General features: G+C 39.0%; 1 protein-coding gene across 1 annotated transcript in view; it reads right to left on the reverse strand.

Annotated features, from left to right (window-relative positions):
- Window positions 1-22,106, reverse strand: part of LOC126278769 (cadherin-86C) — a 396,441-nt gene that overhangs the window by 119,895 nt on the left and 254,440 nt on the right. The window contains exon 11 of the mRNA XM_049979049.1: window positions 2,891-3,049. Coding sequence (XP_049835006.1) covers window positions 2,891-3,049 — 159 coding nt within the window. The remainder of the gene's footprint in view (window positions 1-2,890; window positions 3,050-22,106) is intronic.

Genomic DNA, 22,106 nt, shown 5'->3' on the forward strand with positions numbered 1-22,106 from the left:
ATTTTCAGGCGAGGAAGGCCTTGCAGCTGCAGCATACGTTCAACTCCAAGGAAAGTGCTTCCATCTGCTGTGGTCGTAATTTTGCCTTGTTCATGACCACTCTACCATCCTGCAGTGCAACTAGCACTTGCCCTAGGTGCCATGAGTGCTCATCTGTGGAACACAAGAAGATGAGTATGTCATCAAGATATGTATAGCAACAGGGGGAAGTGGAATAGGAGACTGCCAATGAACTGCTGCCAAGCCCGTGCAGCATTTTCAAGCCTGTGCAGCATAAAGAGGTACACAAAAAGTCCAAATGAATTTATAATGGCAATCTTTTAGATTTTGTCAGAGTGCATCAGTATTTGTATGTAGGCAAGCTTGCAATCAATCACACTGAAGATTGTAGCACCTGCGAGGCCAAGCACAAAACCCTGTATGTTGGGAATAGGATAGCTGTTACGCACTGTTTAGGATTAACCCTCTAACCATTGCACAATCTGGAACAAGCTTGATTCTGGAGACCCAGGGATTACCTGAAGGGCAAATAATTCCTGCTTGAAGGAGATTGTTAACTGTAGCTTTAGCAATTTGCAAATCCACTGGGGCTAACCTTTGTGGTGTACGTTGAACTGGGGGTCCATCTGTGGTTACTATGCAATACATGGCTCTCTCATGAATAGCACAGGTATGTGTACTTATGCCTGAGGTGAGGGGGGGGGGGGGGGGGGAGGGGGGTGGTTGCGAGCACTGTTAACAGACACTGAACACTGCAATTTACTGACTTTGTGGTGACTCTGACGTGGTGTGTGCAGAGGAGGGGGGGGGGGGGGAGGGGGGGGAGGGGGGCAAGCATGTATGGCACGGGAGGCAGCACTGTGCCCAGCTGTTTGTTGTCTGCCGTGCAGAGCTGCTTGTGTGCTGTTGCTAAGGCCATGGTGCATGGTGGCAGCAGCAAAGTGACATTAAAGCTCTACATTTTCTATCCGGAGTTACTGTAACCATGTGTTGACTGAGGTCATGGATGGAGTGATCGAGGGTGAGTGCGCCAGGCACCAGTTTTGGAGGCATGAAAAGGGTGGAGATAGTTTGCACTCATTCACCTGAGATGTGGTGAATGAGTGTGGACTGTAAGACATCATGACTGAGTTGCTGATGTCATAACAAGTTCATTCCAATGACTGGTTCTACCATGGCAGCCACCAGGAAAGTCCATGGATACTGGAGTTTGTACAACAGTTGCATGGTGTGTGCAATGGTGCTGCATACGCAAATGTTGGAGTCATTAGCAGCCTGGAGCATGAGGGCACTCATAGGGTTGAAAGTTGGAGTGAAAGAGCATGGAAGTGAGCTAACATCAGAGTCTGTGACAATTAGTAGATATTGGTTTGATGCTTTGTCCAAGACAAAGAGATGTCCATGAGCAATAGCTGAGGCAAGCGTACATGTGTTGGATGTTCTGGTGGATTATAGGCAACTTGGTGAGGCATTGCAGGCTGGAGCACCTACTGTGACCTGGTTGTGGAGTTTAGGTATCCGCAAGGGTCTCGACATTTGCATGCAGCATCACTGAATTGCATATGATACAAGCAGGCAGTAGAACCTAGAGCCTGTGTGGGATATGTGACATTATTGGCATGTGTAGCTTTGGGCACCAGTGTGCTTTACTGTACACGCAGTGAGGATTGCTGCAGTCCGCCATGATTGTGGATTGTGGCCCTTTGTTCCCAGGCAGCTGCGTTCGTGTGGCATGGGGAGGGAGGGGGGAGGGAGGGGGGAGGGAGGGGGGAGGGAGGGGGGTCTGCTGCATGTATTTTTGAATCTAACAGTGTGCCCTGTTGTTTAGCCTATAGTGAATGAGAGTGAATATTCTGTCAGCCATAGTCAAGCGCCATCTGGTTGGCTCTGCCTCAGTCACACTCTCAGCGAGCTGTAAATCTGTTGATAGCTTGATCAACCACAGCACTCACAGCATGACATATTATTCTTGGCTTGGAAAAGTGATATTTTGAGCTGAGCACCACCCAAATATGTGAATTTACCGGTGATCATGGGATGTCAGTGCAGTGTGTGAGGCAAGATGATGTAGTTGGTCATTGCATGGCGAATTGCAAATGTTGAAATACATTGCTTGAAAGACGTGGGTGACATGAACACGGCATTGCAGAGATGATTAGAATTGAGAAAGCACTGAAAGGAGACTGTGGAATTCATTGCATTTAAGTCAGTTGATGGGTTCATCATATGTTTTCATTGTTGATGCAGTGTCATACCACTGTTGGCTAGCTGTAATGAAAACACTATGTTTTCACAGTCAGATTCACACACTGTTGCACTGATTCTGTGCTGCAGTCCTGTGAACGGTATGTGTTGACATAGGTACAGTGCTGGTGATGAGGTGTATGATGGCGACATTGTTACTGCATAGTAAGAACTATCAGATTTGGAAACAAATTTGTATGTATTCGTGGTTGACAGGGGGTCACCAATGTAGGAAGTGAGATATTGCAGTGGTAGTAAGCCACTGATGGTGACAACACACCTGGCTCACAACAATACTCTTTATTAAAAAGAGCACTAGTACAGAGTGCTCCTCAATTGCATTGTCCAGCTCGCTCTCCAGTCATCTCCCCTGTCCCAAAGAGCTTTGAGTGCCCCACAGTACATGCAAAATGGCAGGCTTTGTAACCAACAAAGAGATGCTTTGTAAGAATATATAAAAATAATGCAAACTTGCAAGGGAGAAAAATCAGAGTCATTAAAAGCAGACAACTATGGTAACTGATAGAATTAATGATGCACATGATGCAAAACTGAAGCACCAAGTTGCTGCAATTTTCCTGTTATAAATTTATGTATTACTACCACTGGTAAAGCTGTAACATTTGTTTCTTTGTGTTGCACTTACCTGAGTTAGTAAGAACCCTGCTGATATATTTTCCATCACCACTGCCTGGTATTCTGCTTTGTCAAACACAGGAGCATTGTCATTAACATCATTGAGAAACACAGTGACTTCTGCCGAACTAGATAATGATTCATCTGGCCCCAGCTGATGGGCTATGATCTAGAAAATGAAATACACATTAGTACAAAAGAGCATTGTAGTACTAATTAACTGTTATTGCAATACTTCTTCAAGGTTTATATTCCAGTGGAATAAAGTATTCTAATTTGCACAGTAAAAAGTTAGTCAAACAAACACACAAACTGAACCTTATTCAAGAAGTAGCATTTTCTTCCAAAATGACTTGTAATTATATGCCGTATGTATTTGTCATAAAGCCCCCATGAAGTATGCACCTTGCCTTTGATGGAGTGGCTTGTGTGCTTAGGCAAAACAGATAGCTAAACCGTTGGTGCAGTCACAGTGGTAGGGTATCTGTTGACATGCCAGACAGACATGTGGTTCCTGAAGAGGGGCAGCGGCCTTTATAATAGTTACAGGGACAACAGTGAGGATGATTGATTGGTCTGGCCTTTTACATCAACCAAAAGGTCATGCTGTGCTGGTACTGTAAATGGCTGAAAGCAAGGGGAAACTACAGCCATATTTTTCCTGAGGGCAGGCTGCTCTACTGTATGGTTAAATGATGATGGTGTCTTCTTCAATAAAATATCAAAGAAGTAAAATGGTCCCCCATTTGAATATCCAGGCAGGAGATACTCAGGAGGATATTGTCATCAGCAAAAACAACACTGGGGTTCCATATATTGGAGCGTCAAATGTTAAATGTCTTAATTGGGCAGGTACGTTAAAAAATTTAAAAAGGGAAATGGATAGGTTGAAGTTAGGTATAGTGGAGATTAGTGAAGTTTGGTGGCAGGAGGAACAGAACTTCTGGTCAGGTGAATACTGGGTTATATATAAGGTCAAATAGGGGTAATACAGGAGTGAGTTTATTGAAGAATAAGAAAATAGAAATGCAGGTGAGCTACTATGAAAAGTGTAGTAAACGCATTATCATAGCCAATAGACACAAAGCCTCACCTACCACAGAAGTACAAGTTTATATGCTAAATATCTCTGCAGATGATCAAGAAGTTGAAGAAATTTATGATGAGATAAAAGAAATTATTCAGATAGTTAAGGGAGATGAAAATTTAATTGTGATGGGGGACTGGAATTTTATAGTAGGAAAAGAAAGAGAAGGAAAAATAGTAGGTGATTATGGATTGGGGGAAGGAATGAAAGAGGAAGCATCTGGCAATATTTTCAACAGAGCATCATTAATGCTTGATTTATGAATCATGAAAAAAGGTTTTATACATTGAAAACACCTGGAGACACCAGATATCTCAGATTGATTATATAATGCAAGACAGAGATTTTGGAACCTGATTTTGAAATTTTGAGGGATAGATGTGTACTCTGACCACAAGGTTATGAGCTGCAGATTAAAACTGAAGTAAATGCAAAAAGGTAGGAAATTAAGGAGATGGGACCTAGATAAGTCAAAAGAACTAGATGTTGTTAAGAATTTCAGGGGGAGCATTTGGCAATGGTTGACTAGAACAGGGGACAGGAACACAGTAAAAGATGGATGAGTAGTTCCGACAGATGAAATAGTGAAGGCAACAGAGGATCAAGCAGGTAAAAAGACAAGTCCTAGTAGAAATCCTTGGATAACACAGGAGATGCTGTATTGAACTAATGAAAGGAGAAAATACAGGGTGTACCAAAAAGAATAATTTGATTTGGCACATCTGTACTTCTCAAGTTAATAAACATATACAATGAATTTTGTTTCTTAATGGATGGGAAACACAAAAAGTTTTTTTTCATACCTTTTCATATGAGTTCAATATGCCCCCTTGAGATGTACGGCATATGTCAGTGCAGTATTCAGATTTTTCTCATACTGCAGTGAGCTTGTCTTGAGTTACAGCTCACACAGCTGCTGTTACACAAAGTCTCAGTTCATTCATTGTTTTTGGTAATGGAGGCACATAAACAGAATTCTTTATAAAACTCTGCAAGAAATAATCACGTACAGTCAGGTCCAGTGACCTTGGAGGCCAGTAATGTAAGGCTGAATCATTTGGTCCAGTGTGACTGACCCATCGTTCAGTAATCCTTTGATTTAAAAATTCCCACTCTTCCAGATGCCAGTATAGTGGTGCCCCATCCTATTGGTAAATGAAGTCATTCGAATCAGTCTCCAACTGTAGGAAAAGAAAGTTCTCAAGCATATTGAAATATGTGTTTCCTGTAACAGTGTGCTCAGCAAAGAAAAATGGACCATATATCTTTTACCAATAAACTGCACAAAACACATTAAATTCTGGAGAGTCCCTCTCATGTTCCACAAATTTATGTGGTTGTTCCGTACCCCATATTCTCACATTATGATAGTTCATCTTTCCATTTAAATGGAACATTGCCTGGTTACTAAACACTAATCATGAAAGAAACCTGTCATCCTCCATCTTGCCAAGAATGAAAGTACATAGCCCCACACCTTGTTGTCTGTCACTTTCACAAAGACCTTGCAGCAGCTGAATTTTGTATGGTTTCATGTATAAACATTTGATGCAACACACACCAGTGGACATTGGGAGCATGCTGAGCAGTTGAGCTGCTTGGCGAACAGATTTCTGCAGACTCATAGTGAAACTATGGCGGATGTGTTCGACAACTGTGTCAGACACTTGGGAATGGCCTGGCGATTTGCCTTTACACAAACAATCTGTTTCTCAGAATTTTTCATGCCATTGCTTAACACTCTGTGCTGTAGAATGATCCACACCATAACCAGTATGAAAGTCACACTGGACAGCTATTACTGACCCACATTGCACAAAACATAGAAGTAGTAGTAGTAGTAGTAGTTTTATTCATCCGTAGATCTCTTTTTACAAGGATATAGGACATGTCAAAGTATTTACAAGCTTAGATCAATTTACAATAAGCTAATTCGTATACACATATATTTACAGACTTCTAGTTAGAGACAATCATTAGATTTTACTCCTGGTATACAATAATTTATTTACAAATAACTCATTAAATAATGTAATGCCACACTATTCACTCATATTTCACTATCAGTCACTGCACACACTATACACACATTGTTTCATAACACTTCACTCACTACATACACACACACACACACACACACACACACACACACACACACACACACACACAGGTGATCCTTGGGCCATTTTCTGTACTGCAAGTTCCCATTTGCTATCCTGAAAAACTGAGTCAGCATCCCTTCATAATGAGTGAGATGTTGAGCTCAGAAAGAGGAAGAGGTGTTAGTATTGTGCTATGCATAGCTTGAGGGGAGAGTGTCTCTAGAAAGGAAAAAAGAAGAAAAATAATAAAGTGAAGGTGTTATGTGGAATATTGGATGTTTTATAATCATTATTATTATTATTATTTGTTTGTATAACATTTTTTTTATCAAACCCCTACTCTGCTTTATCTAAGTAATCCTTCAATGTATAAAATGTATTGCATAACAGGTACTTTTTAGCTGCCTTCTTAAATAAGTGTATTTTTGAAATTTCTTTAATCTCTTTTGGTAATTTATTGTACAGTTTTATTCCTTGGTAGAAAATGCTGTTTTGCGTTTTATGTTTATTTTTTCTTGGTAAATGTAAGTCGAGTCTATCTCTTGTTGCATGGTCATGGACAGAGCTGTTTGTGCAGTAATTGCCAATGTTACTTTTGATGTGTACAACTGACTGGTAAATGTGTTCACATGGAGCAGTTAAAATTCCCAGTGTTTTGAACAGATCTTTACAATGAGCTCGACTACTATTTCTGGTTATTATTCTTATGGCTCTTTTCTGGAGTTTGAAAATTGTGTTCATATTTTGTGGATTTGTTCCCCAAAAAAGAATGCCATAGCTAAGAATTGAGTGTACATATGAATAATATGTAACTAAAAGACACTGCATGTTACACACAGATGATAGAATTCTAAGGGCATAACATGCTGATGACATTCTGTTTGCAAGTACCTTTGTGTGTTCGCACCACTTCAGCTGAGAGTCAATATTCATTCCTAGAAATTTTGCATTTGTTACACAGTCTATAGAGGTGCCATCTACATTTAATTTAACATTGTCATTTTTCCTCTTCAAACTGAAGTTCATGGCATTAGTTTTCTTTATGTTTAATGTCAATTTGTTGCTTATTGACCAATCGTAAACTTCCTTGAGAGTTTCATTTGCTATCTCGGTAAGGAGTTCTCTTGTTCTCTCAGTGACTATAATATTGCTGTCATCAGCGAAGAGAATTTTCTCACCATGAGTAACACTACTGGGAAAGTCATTGATGTATATCAGGAATAGTATTGGTCCTAATATGCTACCTTGTGGAACCCCTATATTAATATGTTTTGGTTCTGATAAGTATTTTACTAAATGTTTAGATCTATTTGAAGTATGTGTTATCTCTACTCTTTGTACCCTATCTGTTAGGTATGATCGAAACCAGTCATTAGCTACCCCTCTTATTCCTAATGCTTCTAATTTATTTAATAGAATCTTGTGGTCGACTGTATCAAAAGCCTTAGAAAGATCCAAAAATATGCCTGTGACACACTCATCTTTATCAAGAGCATTAAGTACAACTTTTGTGAATTCTACTATGGCTGACTCCGTATTTTTGCCACTTCGAAAACCAAACTGTGATTTGCTTAAAAGATTGTATTTATTCAGATAATTCATTAATCTGTCTTTCATAATTGCTTCTATTATTTTTGAGAATGCTGACAGCAGGGAAATGGGCCGGTAATTTTCTATGTCTTCTGCATTACCTTTCTTAAGCAAAGGTACAACTCTTGCCTGTTTTAGCTGCTCTGGAAATGTCCCTGATGTGAAGGATTCATTTATTATATTTGTTAATGGGCCTTGTATAATCCCTATGCATTGTTTCAGTACACACATTGGTACATCATCTAAGCCTTCTGACTTTTTATTTTTTAGCTTTTGAACAGTTTTATTGACTTCATTCTCTGTGGTTGGAAGTAACATCATTGTATCTAGTGCAACAATTTTTGCAGGTGTTATATTTGTTTTGGGGAATTTTTGCTGTAACTTCTCTGCAATACTTGAAAAATGCTCGTTTACATAGTTTGCTAAGTGTTGTGGATCATTTATTACCTTATCCCCCTCCCTTAGCAGTATGTTATTCTGCGTTTGTTTGCCTCTCCCCGTTTCCTTTTTTATAACATCCCAGACTGCTTTGCTTTTATTCTCTGCATTATATATTATTTTGTCATTAAATGACTTTTTTGCAGCAATCAGCACCTTCCTATAAATCTTTTTGTATCTATGATAGAAATTTAAAAATTCTGGATCATTGTGAATCTTTTTCATGGAACTGAGTTGTTTAAGTGTTTGGGAGGACTTCTTAATACCTGCTGTTATCCATCTGTTTTTGTGAGATGTTGATACAGTCATGCATACTTTTGGAAATGCTGTTTCAAAGTTCAATTTAAACAACACTTTCTGTTGTCCCGACACCATTTATACTAGAACTGAAATGGACGCACACTGCTGCTACCTAGTGGGAACCATGTAAAACTCGAGAGTTTGCTCTTTCCAATAGTACATCATTCTCACACCTACCTCAAACAACATAATGGTTAAGATTTTTTTAAATTGGTTATGATTTTTTCATACACCCTGTATAAAAATGCAGTTAATTTGAAATAGGCAAAAGGGAATACAAACATATAAAAATGGGATTTACAGGAGATGCAAAATGGCTAAGCAGGAAGGCTGGAGGGCAAATGTAAGATTTAGAAGCATATATCAATAGGGGAAAGACAGATACCACCTACTGGAATTTTAAAGAGGCCTTTGGAGGAAACAGAAGGAGCTGTATGAATATCAAGTGCTCAGATGAAAAACCAGTCCTAAGCAAAAAAGGGACACTAAAAAGAGGGAGGAGAGTACAGAGGGTCTATACAAGGATGACAAACTTGAACGCAGTATTATAGGAATGGAAGATGACATAGTTGAAGATGAGATGGGAGATATGATACTGTGAGAAGGATTCGACAGAACACTGAAAGACCCGATTTGAAATAAGGCCCCAAAAGTGGACGACATTCTGTCAGAACGTTTGATAGGCTTGGGAGAGTCAGCCAAGGCAGAACTCTTCCATCTGGTGGGCACGATGTATGAACAGTCAAACTACCATCAGAATTCAAGAAGAATGTCGTAATTCCAATTTTAAAGAAAGCACTTGTTGACATGTGTGAAAATTACCACACTAGCAGTTTAATAAGTCATGGTTGCAAAATACTAACAAATTCTTTACAGAAGAATGGAAAAGCTGGTAGAAGCCGACCTTGGGGAAGATCAGTTTGCATTCTGGAGAAATGTAGAAACACGTGACGCAATATTGACACTATGACTTACCTTAGAAGATAGGTTAAGGAAAAGCAGACCTATGTTTACTATATTTTGCGGGCTATAAAACACTACAGGTTATAAGATGCACCTTTTTTAAGCAGTTTTTTTTAAATAACATTTTTGCCATTTTGATTATTGAGCTGCAAAGCCAGACTAATAAAAAGTTCTTAGTTTATAAAACTGAACTGACCTTAAAATCTCCAATAGTCACCATCTGAACTTTCTTTTTCTTTCTCCTCTTCATCATCATCATTGTCCTATTCATATTTAAGATGGTCTTCACTGTTATCGAGAGTGTTACTTGTGCCGACTTCTCACTCTCTTACTCTAGACCATGACTGTTTTATCCACTGACACACTTGTTTGATTTTAGGTCATTTTAAAGCTCCCTTTGGTGTGAACTCATGTTGGGTTTCATCCATCATCCATTTGTTCCATTCCTCTCTTATATACACTTTAAATGGTTAATTTATTGAGAAAATCAAGAGGTTATGGTTGTGAAGAAAGTCCTTGTGGAATAACAGCAGGCTCTGTATTTCACTGTCTCAATTTCTCTATCACAGAATTTTTCATATGACATCTGATAGAACCAGAGACAAGATGGCGCTGGGTAAAAGTGTACAAATCTCCGATCCTGCAGTTCCAACGAATTTCGACCATAATAAGTGCAAAATATGTTCAAAAAAAGTTATATGAGGTATTCTGTGTATTAACTGTAATCACTGGTACCACAAAAAATACGCCAAAGTTAACCTGAACTACTTTAACAGTGAAGATCAGTGGACATGCCACCAGTGCATCATGCTAGCTTTGGAATCCAAAGTAAACAATACTCTAAAAAATTCAGGATCACATAATTAAGTCATTGAAACAAGAAATAATGGTCCTCAGCCTCAAACATGAAAGCCTACTGATGAAGTATCAAGAACTATTAGTGAAGTGTACTGAACCTGAACTGGCAGTAACCAATGAACCCACAAACAATGAACTCGTTAACCACACCCCAAATGTAAATATCGGTAACAAAAACTGGCGTTTGATGGGACAGAGTACTATGAGAAATAGTCAAGCCGTAAATCATGCTCAGAATGCAATGCTGAATCCTAACAGAAATTGTATGTTGTTTAGTGCCATGTGTGATTGTAGCCCTGTACAATCTGCATGTAAAGAAACTGCCACAGAAAAGATTTTACACAAAAATTAACCCAAAGTGAACAATCCGACACACAGTGTATGAGTAATCTGCCAGTGAACATAATTGCTCAAGCACCAATATATGTGCAGGACAAAAACAAAAGAAATTCCAGAATGTTACATAGCAAGAAAATCTTGGAAAACATGGAAGTACTAATATTAAGTGACAGTTATGGAAGAGACAGTGCTCAAATACTGCAAGACAAACTAGGGCCCTCATAACAGGTAAAAAGCATAGTAAAATCTGGTGCTACACTAAAAGAGGCAGTAAAAAATGCAGAAAATTTGTCAAGAAGCTTCAGTACACATGATACTTTGATTGTAATGGGGGGTTCTAGTGACACAGACAAATCTCTTGATCTAATGATGAAACATGTGTTAGAACCACTGGAACCAATACTCGCTCTAAGTCACAAAATGAATATCATTATCCATCCTATACCCAGGAGATATGATGTTCATAATTTAAATAGTAAAATTAATACTGCAAACCTCGACCTGATACAAGCACTGAATTTAGCAAAACATGCGTACAAAAAAGAATTGCTGTGAACTCTGAAATAGAGAGACTAGCCAGAAACCACTTCACAACACATGGTTTCCACCTAAACAAATGTGGCAAGGAGATTATCTGCAATAGACTGGCCTTCCTGACAACTATGCGAGACAATAAGAAACCAAAAGTCAGAAACTGTAAACAGATGCTCATAAGCAAATGGACCAAGACAAACAAGATGGAAAATAAAAAGAGTAATAGCAGTCATACTATGCAAATTACACTAGATATATGGGTCATGAAGTCACAGAGACGAAACAGAAACTCACTGACCCCTCAAAAAGGTCAGGAACCTGAAAGGATCAATAATGTGATGGTGAACATTATTGAGACAGCCCTCCAGAATGACAATGTGATGCCTCAGCAGTGTGATGAGCATGTGGATAGTTTCCAGGACCACCTAGAGGATGAATCAGCTGCCAAGGATGACCAACAGAACCAGCACAACTGCTCAGAAGTCAACATATCTGGAATACAGCACAATTTAAAATAAAGGTTAGAGACACAGTAAATATGACTTCGAGCCCCCTGAGTAAACTCCACTCAGACCTGAAAATCTATTATCACTATGTCCAATCCTTAAGCAACAAAACTGATGACTTAAGCATTTTGCTGACCAGTGAACTCAGTGATACCTCAGTAGTATGCCTAGCAGAGCACTGGCTCTGCACTGATGTAGTTAAGTTAATCTCACTACCAAATTTCAAATTATGTGAACACTACTTCAGATCAAATGATGGACATGTGGGGGTCGCCATCTTCATAAAACAACACATTGAATATAGCCCACTTCCTACCCTAAAGGAAATAGGAACAGACAAGATCTTTGAATGTGCAGCCATAAAGCTTACAATCTAAATCTAATTGTAGCTACAATTTACCATCCCCCCTCCAGTAGTATTAATGATATTCTGTTACAAATGGACTTGTTTCTATCCAAAATAAGTCAGTGGAAACAGGATGTAATTATATGTGATGACCTTAATATAGACTTTCTCACCCACAACAGAAACAGGGAGACATTGATTAACATTGCAAAAACTTATAATCTGCATGGTATTGTAAACGAACTTACTAGAATAGCACCCACATCCAAGATGGCTCTAGATAAAATTTTTGCAAATAGCAATAAACTTAACCCAACACCAGAAATATACAATGCAGGATTCAGCGACCACCAAGCTGTCATTCTAAAGGTTGATTTTAGCAAAGATACCTGAAACTCAGTCCCACCTAAAACTTTTCACTCAAGATAACTTGAACAAGCTAAATGCCCTCCTCAGTAAAGAAAAGCGGACAGAGATGTATGCAGCCAATGATGTCAACATGAAATTCAACATATTTCCTGACACAATGATCCATCACTTTGAAGAGGCTTTTCCACAAAAACCAATAAGAATAAATAATAATAAGAGAAACAAGACTTGGATTACACTGGCTATAAAAATATTTTGCAAACATAAAAGAATACTCCACGTGTTATGTAAACATAGTAGTGACTCCCCCCCAACTAACAGAATACTATAAAAACTACGTATGTATCCTAAGAAGAGTGATAAGACAGGCAAAAAGGATGCAAAATGATGAGTACATTGACAAATCCATCATTAAAGTAAAAGCAATGTTGAATGTTATAAAAAGGGAAAGAGGGGAAATCGAAGCTAACACACGAACATAGAAATCAAACTCATCAATGAATCTATATCTAATCCCAAAGTTGTGGTGATTTTTTTCAACAAATTCTTTACGAGTATAGCTGAAAAATTGGTCAAAAATAATCCTAACACAAACTACCAACCAGCAAACCAAAAATACCACACATGTGCAGAGTCAATTTTCATCACCAAAGCCACTGACAATGATGTTGCAAAAGCCCTCATTGAGTTGAAAAATTCATATTCAGCTGGAATTGATGGTATCTCAGCAGCTGTCATCAAAAATTACTGAACCATTAACTCACCTCCATGACTGTTTTTTCCCGGCAGGTACTTTCCCTGTACCTCTAAAACTTGTCTTTTTTTTAAAAAAAAAAAAAAAAAAAAAAAAAAAAAAAAAAAAAAAAAAAAAAACAAGGGGGGGGGTAAAGATTTGAATAACTACAGGCCTATCTCAATTTCATCCTGCTTTTCTAAACTTTCTGAAAAAATAATGTGCAAAAAGCTAATGGACTTCATTGAAAAAAAGAAAAAAAAAAGATTTACTAAGTGTAGCTCTACATGGGTTCAGAAGCAACAAATCTACTGAAACTGCAGTATATGATTGCATAAATACACTATCAGATATGTTAGATAAAAAAACAACCCAAACAGGCGTATTTCTGGATCTGTCAAAGGCTTTTGACACTGTTGACCACAAAATATTGCTGGAAAAAAATAGAACACTATGGTATCGGAGGAATTGCAAACAATTGGATTACTTCATTGATAACCAGTCAGATGCAGAGAGTCAGCAGGAAATACACTAATAGACAAACCAACTCAGTAACCGAAATCCTATGGAGTAATAAAACTGTACAACAATATGTACCACAGTGCTCAGTATTGGGACCCCTACTTTTCCTCCTGTGCTCCCTGCCGCCGTTGGATAAGCAGCTGCAGCAGCAAGTCGTATAACCCTAGCTTACTTGTTTGTTAGATAGCTTAATTAATTTCTTTGCGTGTTTTTGGGTACTTGCATTGTTTAATTAATATATTTCGGGCGTATTATAGTGTTTGACAGTTGCAGCATCGCGCTTTAGTGTTTACTTCGTAGATTCTTATTTAAATAGCGTGTGAGTTTCGTATAGGAGGTGCAATTTCGAGTTTTAGTTACTGTAATCGTAAATTCAGCAGATTGTAGCACAGTCGTTAGGCATTTGTACAGGTTAGTTGATACATTCTTTGCGTGTTTCGCTTGCGTTATCTGCAGAAATTTTTACGAAGTATCAGACGGTTTTCAGGAAAGATAGATTAGGCAGATTTGGTGGTGGAGTGTTTGTGTCTGTCAGTAGTGGTTTATCTTGTAGTGAAGTCAAAGTAGACACTCCGTGCGAATTGGTATGGGTGGAGGCTATACTTAACAACCGAATTAAGTTAATAATTGGCTCCTTCTACCGACCCCCAGACTCCGATGATACAGTTGCGGAATAGTTCAGAGAAAGTTTGAGTCTCGTAACAAATAAATACCCCACTCATACGGTTATAGTTGGTGGGGACTTCAACCTACCCTCGGTATGTTGGCAAAAATACTTGTTCAAAACCGGTGGTAGGCAGAAAACGTCTTCCGAGATTGTCCTAAATGCTTTCTCCGAAAATTATTTCGAGCTGTTAGTCCACGAACCCACGCGAATTGTAAATGGCTGCGAAAACACACTTGACCTCTTAGCCACAAATAATCCAGAGCTGATAGAGAGCATCATGACTGATACAGGGATTAGTGATCACAAGGTCATTGTAGCTAGGCTCAATACCATTTCTTCCAAATCCATCAGAAACAAACGCAAAATAATTTTATTTAAAAAAGCGGATAAAGTGCCACTAGAAGCCTTCCTAAAAGACAACTTCCATTCCTTCCAAACTGACTATGCGAATGTAGACGAGATGTGGCTCAAATTCAAAGATATAGTAGCAACAGCAATTGAGATATTCATACCTCATAAACTGGTAAGAGATGGAGCGGATCCCCCGTGGTACACAAAAAAGGTCCGAACGCTGTTGCAGAGGCAACGGAAAAAGCATGCGAAGTTCAGAAGAATGCGAAATCTCGAAGATGGGCTAAAATTTACAGACTCGCGAAATTTGGCACGTACTTCGATGCGAGATGCCTTTAATAGGTTCCACAACGAAACATTGTCTCGAAATTTGGTAGAAAATCCGAAGAAATTCTGGTCGTATGTAAAGTACACAAGCGGCAAGACGCAGTCAATACCTTCGCTGCACAGTGCCGATGGTAGTGTTATCGACGACTGTGCTGCTAAAGCGGAGTTATTGAACGCAGTTTTCCGAAATTCCTTCACCAGGGAAGACGAATGGAATATTCCAGAATTTGAAACATGAACATCTGCTAGCATGAGTTTCTTAGAAGTAGATACCTTAGGGGTTGCGAAGCAACTCAAATTGCTTGATACAGGCAAGTCTTCAGGTCCAGATTGTATACCGATTAGGTTCCTTTCAGATTACGCTGATACTATAGCTCCCTACTTAGCACTCCTATACAACCGCTCGCTCACCGATAGATCTGTACCTACAGATTGGAAAATTGCGCAGGTCGCACCAGTGTTCAAGAAGGGTAGTAGGAGTAATCCATTTAACTACAGACCTATATCATTGACGTCGGTTTGCAGTAGGGTTTTGGAGCATATACTGTATTCAAACATTATGAATCACCTTGAAGGGAACGATCTATTGACACGTAATCAGCATGGCTTCAGAAAACATCACTCTTGTGCAATGCAGCTAGCTCTTTATTCGCACGAAGTAATGGCCACTATCGACAGGGGATCTCAAGTTGATTCCGTATTTCTAGATTTCCGGAAAGCTTTTGACACCGTTCCTCATAAGCGACTTCTAATCAAGCTGCGGAGCTATGGGGTATCGTCTCAGTTGTGCGACTGGATTCGTGATTTCCTGTCAGGAAGGTCACAGTTCGTAGTAATAGACGGCAAATCATCGAGTAAAAATGAAGTGATATCAGGTGTTCCCCAGGGAAGCATCCTGGGACCTCTACTGTTCCTGATCTATATAAATGACATGGGTGACAATCTGAGCAGTTCTCTTAGACTGTTCGCAGATGAAGCTGTAATTTAACATCTAGTAAGGTCATCCGAAGACCAGTATCAGTTGCAAAGCGATTTAGAAAAGATTGCTGTATGGTGTGTCAGGTGGCAGTTGACGCTAAATAACGAAAAGTGTGAGATGATCCACATGAGTTCCAAAAGAAATCCGTTGGAATTCGATTACTCGATAAATAGTACAATTCTCAAGGCTGTCAATTCAACTAAGTACCTGGGTGTTAAAATTACGAACAACTTCAGCTGGAAGGACCACATAGATAATATTGTCGGGAAGGCGAGCCAAAGGTTGCGTTTCATTGGCAGGATACTTAGAAGATGCAACAAGTCCACTAAAGAGACAGCTTACACTATACTCGTTCGTCCTCTGTTAGAATATTGCTGCACGGTGCGGGATCCTTACCAGGTGGGATGGACGGAGGACATCGAAAGGGTGCAAAAAAGGGCAGCTCGTTTTGTATTATCACGTTATAGGGGAGAGAGTGTGGCAGATATGATACGTGAGTTGGGATGGAAGTCATTACAGCATAGATGTTTTTCGTCGCGGCGAGACCTTTTTACGAAATTTCAGTCACCAACTTTCTCCTCCGAATGCGAAAATATTTTGTTGAGCCCAACCTACATAGGTAGGAATGATCATCAAAATAAAATAAGAGAAATCAGAGCTCGAACAGAAAGGTTTAGGTGTTCGTTTTTCCCGCTCACTGTTCGGGAGTGGAATAGTAGAGAGATAGTATGATTGTGGTTCGATGAACCCTCTGCCAAGCACTTAAATGTGAATTGCAGAGTAGTCATGTAGATGTAGATGTAGACTTGAGCCTGAAAGTAGATGCACACAAAACAATAATATTTGCTGATGACACAACTGTACTCCTCAAAAGGGAGACTACAGAGGCCGTGCAAAAAGCTGTGAACTTGACCAATGAACAACTCAGTAACTGGGCTAAAATCAACAGATTAACTATCAACACCAAAAAGACAGCTTCCATCAACTTTCACACTACACAAAATGCAAATCCCTCTCAGCCACTTGTCACTGTAAATAACCAGCCAATAGATACTGACACTGTTTTCAAAGTCCTGGGTCTGTGGGTTCAAGGTAACCTGAAATGGCATACATATACAGGAAAGGTAAATGCCAGAATTAGTACTGGCTGTTATGCATTGAGTGTACTGAAATCATGTGCTAGCCTGAAAACAGTAACCAGCATGTACTACGGTTACATACAAGCCCACCTAAAATATGGTGTGATATTCTTGGGAAATTCTCAACTTCTCTGAGCACATTCAACATCCAGAAGAGAGCAATGAGGATTATTACTGGGAACAAACCCAGAGACTCCTGCAAACCCATCTTCAGAAAGTTGGAAATCCTTATACTGCTTTGCCTATGCATTCTTGAGACTCTAAAATCTTTCAGAAACCAATAGTGCCAACTGACTCCAGAGATGTGAAAAATAATGAAATACATAAACACAACACCAGGAAAAACTCAAATCTGCATGTTTTATATACAAACACTCAACTGTGTAAAAAGGGAGCATTCCACATGGGCCTCCAACTGTTCAATAATCTTCCCACTAGTATTAAGTTCATCAAAGACAACATAAAATTTAGCAAAGCCGTGAAGTCATATTTGTTGTGTCACTGTTTTTACTCTATAAATGAATACCTAGAACAGTAATCTTGCTGCTTATGTTAAACTGAAAACATTGAGCAATGGAGTGAAGTAAACTGAACCAATCTTTGTAATATAATACATATGTTAATACATGTTAACAATGTTAACCGATATTTTACAACATCTGTAACACACTGTGTACCATCAGATCACATGGAATAAATAAATAAAAACAGATCTAGCATGAGAAGAGAACTTGTCTTCAATAAAGCACCTTTCCTTTTCTTCCACACTCATTTAATCCATAATTTCATACCATCCTCATCCATCCAATGCTTTTCATGTATGTGAACAAGAACACCTGGTAGTATTTCAGTACATTTTGTGCTTGAAAATGATCACTAGATTAAGTTTTGTGCCATCAGCACAACATGAAAGGACTGCAATGTTGTGCATTTTTTTCATGTTCATTTGTTTTTATAGTTACAATTTTAGCATCTTTCATGGTAACAGTTCTATTACGTATGTCACAGGAGTTTCACCCATATTCACTATTTGACTTAATTCCACATAGGTTTTCTTTCGATGATGAATAATAAAGTGATGGAAAGATAGTATTTTCTCTTCATACTCTTGAGGCACTTCCTGAGATATTCTGGTTTTGGTTCGCATGGTAAGTCCATGACACTTCATAAACTTGTAGCACCAACCAACTCCACCCTCAGAGTCTGTTAAGTTCTCTACATCTACATCCGTACTCCACAAGCCACCTGATGGTGTGTGACGGAGGATACCTAGAGTAACTCTATCAGTTCTCCCTTCTATTTCAGTCTCGTACTGTTCATGGAAAGAAAGATTGTCGGTATGCCTCTGTGTAGGCTCTAATCTCTCTGATTTTATCCTCATGGTCTCTTCGCAAGATATACATAGGAGGCAGCAGTATACTGCTTGACTCCTTGGTGAAGGTATGTTCTCGAAACTTCAACAAAAGCTACTGAGCGTCTCTCTTGCAGAGTCTTCCACTGGAGTTTATCTATCATCTCTGTAATGCTTTCATGATTACTAAATGATCCTGTAACAAAGTGTGCTGCTCTCCGTTGGATCTTCTCTATCACTTCCATTAACCCTATCTGATACGGATCAGTGAGCAGTGAGCAGTATTCATGCAGTGGACCCACAAGTGTACTGTAACCTACTTCCTTTGTTTTCAGACTGCATTTCCTTATGATTCTTCCAATGAATCTCAGTCTCGCATCTGCTTTACTGATGATTAATTTTATATGGTCATTCCATTTTAAATCACTCCTACTGCCTACTCCCAGATAATTTATGGAATTAACTGCTTCCAGTTGCTGACCTGCTATATTGTAGCTAAATGATAAAGGATCTTTCTTTCTATGTATTCGCAGCACATTACACTTGTCTACACTGAGATTCAATTGCCATTCCATGCACCATGCGTCAAGTCTTTGCAGATCCTCCTGCATTTCAGTACAATTTTCCATTGTTACAACCTCTCGGTATACTCCAGCATCACCCACAAAAAGCCTCAGTGAACTTCCAATGTTATCCACAAGGTCATCTACATATATTGTGAATAGCAACAGTTCTACGATAATCCCCTGCAGCACACCTGAAATCACTCTTACTTCGGAAGACTTCTGTCCATTGAGAATGACATGCTGCGTTCTGTTATCTACGAATTCTCCAATCCAATCACACAATTAGTCTGATAGTCCATAAGCTCTTACTTTGTTCATTAAATGACTGGGGGGAACTGTATCAAATGCCTTGCAGAAGTCAAGAAACACGGCATCTACCTGTGAATCAGTGTCTATGGCCCTCTTGAGTCTCGTGGACGAATAGCGCGAGCTGGGTTTCACAAGATCGTCTTTTTAGAAACCCATGCTGATTCCTACAGAGTAGATTTATAGTCTCCAGAAAAGTCATTATACTTGAACATAATACATGTTCCAAAATTCTACAACTGATAGACATCAGAAGTCGAAGTTCCCTTTGCTTCTGTAGCAGTTTTCAAACTTGACTGTTGTACCATGGTGTCTCTTTTCCATCTCTTATGATCTTGCTTGGCACATACTCATCTAATGCATATTGGATGATAGTTTTGAACTTTGTCCACTGATCCTCAACACTATCTGTACTTGAGATAAAACTTTTGTGTTGAGCCGTCAAGTACTCTGAAATCTGCTTTTTGTCACTTTTGCTAAACAGAAAAATCTTCCTACCTTTTTTAATATTTCTATTTATGGCTGAAATCACCCATGCTGTAACCACTTTATGATCACTGATTCCATGTTCTGTGTTAACTGTTTCAAATAGTTCGGGTCTGTTTGCCACCAGAAGGTCTATTATGTTACCATTACGAGTCGGTTCTCTGTTTAACTATAGAGCTAGCTTACGAGCATGCAATTGAAATTTTTTTTATTAATTCCTATACCATTTTGATGGTGTTCTTGAATCCATTTCAATATGTCATCCTCTGGTTTTGGCCAGTTTGCATTCAGTCCTCTATGTGAACTTTAGCCTTCCTCATTTTTTTCAGTTCTTCTTTATTAGCCTGCCAATCACAAATGGTTTTTTCTGTTGGTGAATGGTTGAAATGCTGCTCAGTTGCTCTGTTTCCATGTTCTTCTACATATGCTATTACCTTCAATTTATAGGCCATGTCATATGAACACCTTTTATTTTTTTCCATTACGAAGCTAGCTACTAACAGAAATATTGTACTGTTACTGATAACACAAATCACTTTCAATTCAAGTTCACTGGCACCACAGCCTGCAATGATGCATTAAATGCTAGACAGTGTTCTGATTTTACGATGGTGGGGTGGGAAGCAGAAAATGTTAGCAAATTTGTGAATCTCCACAAATCATGTTCGTCGCACTGGTGCACTGTTGCTGCCAGTTGAATCCAAAGTTGCCAGACAGAGATAGCTTTCCTGTGGCACAGAATATATGACCATTTTTAAAACTAGTGGGAATTTTAAATCAAACACTGGATAATTTTATATTAATTTGGAGCGCAAGATGCACCTGAATTTCGGAGGCAATTTTTCAAAGAAGAAAGTGCGTCTTATAGTTAGTAAAATACGGTATAGCATTTGTAGACTTATAGGAACCTTCTGACAATGTTGACTGAAACACTCTCTTTGAAATACTGAAGGTAGTACAGATAAAATACAGAGAGCAAAAGACGATTCACAACTTTTACGGAAACCCGATGGCAGCTATAAGAGTCAAGGGGCATGAAAGGAGAGCACTGGTTAAGGAGGGAATGAGGCAAGGTTCTAGCCTATCCTCGATATTATTCAATCTGAGCAAGCAGTAAAGGAAACCAAAGAAAAGATTCGAGTTAAAAATTAAAGTCCTTAGAGAAGAAATAAAAACTTTGAGGTTTGCTGATGATGTGTAATTCTGTCAGAGACAGTAAAGGACTTGGACGAGTACTTGAACAGAATGGACAGCATCTTGCAAAGAGGATATAAGATGAACATCAACAAAATCAAACCAAGAATAATGGTATGTAGTCAAATTAAATCAGGTAATGCTGAGGGAGTTAGATTAGGAAACATGACACTTAAAGTAATAGATGGATTTTGCTACATGGGTAGCAAAATAACTGATGATAACCAAAGTAGAGAGGATGAAATGAAATGTCGTGTGACGAGGGCCTCCCATCGGTTAGACTGTTCGCCTGGTGCAAGTCTTTCGATTTGACGCCACTTCGGCGACTTGCTCGTCGATGGGGATGAAATGTTGATGATTAGGACAACACAACACCCAGTCCCTGAGCAAAGAAAATCTCCGACCCAGCCGGGAATCGAACCCGGGCCCTTTGGATTGACAGTCTGTCACGCTGACCACTCAGCTACCGGGGGCAAACAGTAGAGAGGATATAAAACACAGACTTACAACGGAAAGAAAAGTGATTCCGAAGAAGAGAAATTTGTTTACATCAAATATAGATTTAAGAATTAGGAAGTCTTTTATTTGTATGAAGGATAGACATACATGGAAGCAGTCAGAACTACCAGAAGACCACTATGTCGTCTTTGATGCAGTTCAGAGTAAGGACTGGTAAATAATCCACCACAGTGTTCTCATTATTATGTTCTGCAGGTGTGCCGACTGTCCTAGGATTGTTCGCAATTTCCGGATAGTTCTGCAGATGGAAACTATCCTAACACAATTAGATTTTCATTTTGAGAGCCATAAGATGATAATTCAAAATGTGAGAACACAGCTGTGGACTACCCAAATGAAGGCTGCAAAACATTTGCTTCAAGACAGATGGACTAAAGCAATCACCGAATTGTTATGATGAACATACCCAGACATTGCAATCAGTTGGTTTGGTCATCAGTACTGTCAACGATATTTCCATGTGGGAGTGTTGGAGTGGGTCCTTGTGAGGACACACTTAAAGGAGAAATAAAACAATGGAAAGTCCAGGGAGGAATACCAACAATGTAGTAAAAGATAGATTTCTACCTACCATAAAGATAATACACTAAGTTACAGACAGGCACAATTAAAAGAAACTTACATATAAGCTTTCAGCCACAGCCTTCATTGTAA

The sequence above is a fragment of the Schistocerca gregaria genome, chromosome 1 (assembly GCF_023897955.1).
Source record: "Schistocerca gregaria isolate iqSchGreg1 chromosome 1, iqSchGreg1.2, whole genome shotgun sequence".
Taxonomy (NCBI): Eukaryota; Metazoa; Arthropoda; class Insecta; order Orthoptera; family Acrididae; genus Schistocerca; species Schistocerca gregaria.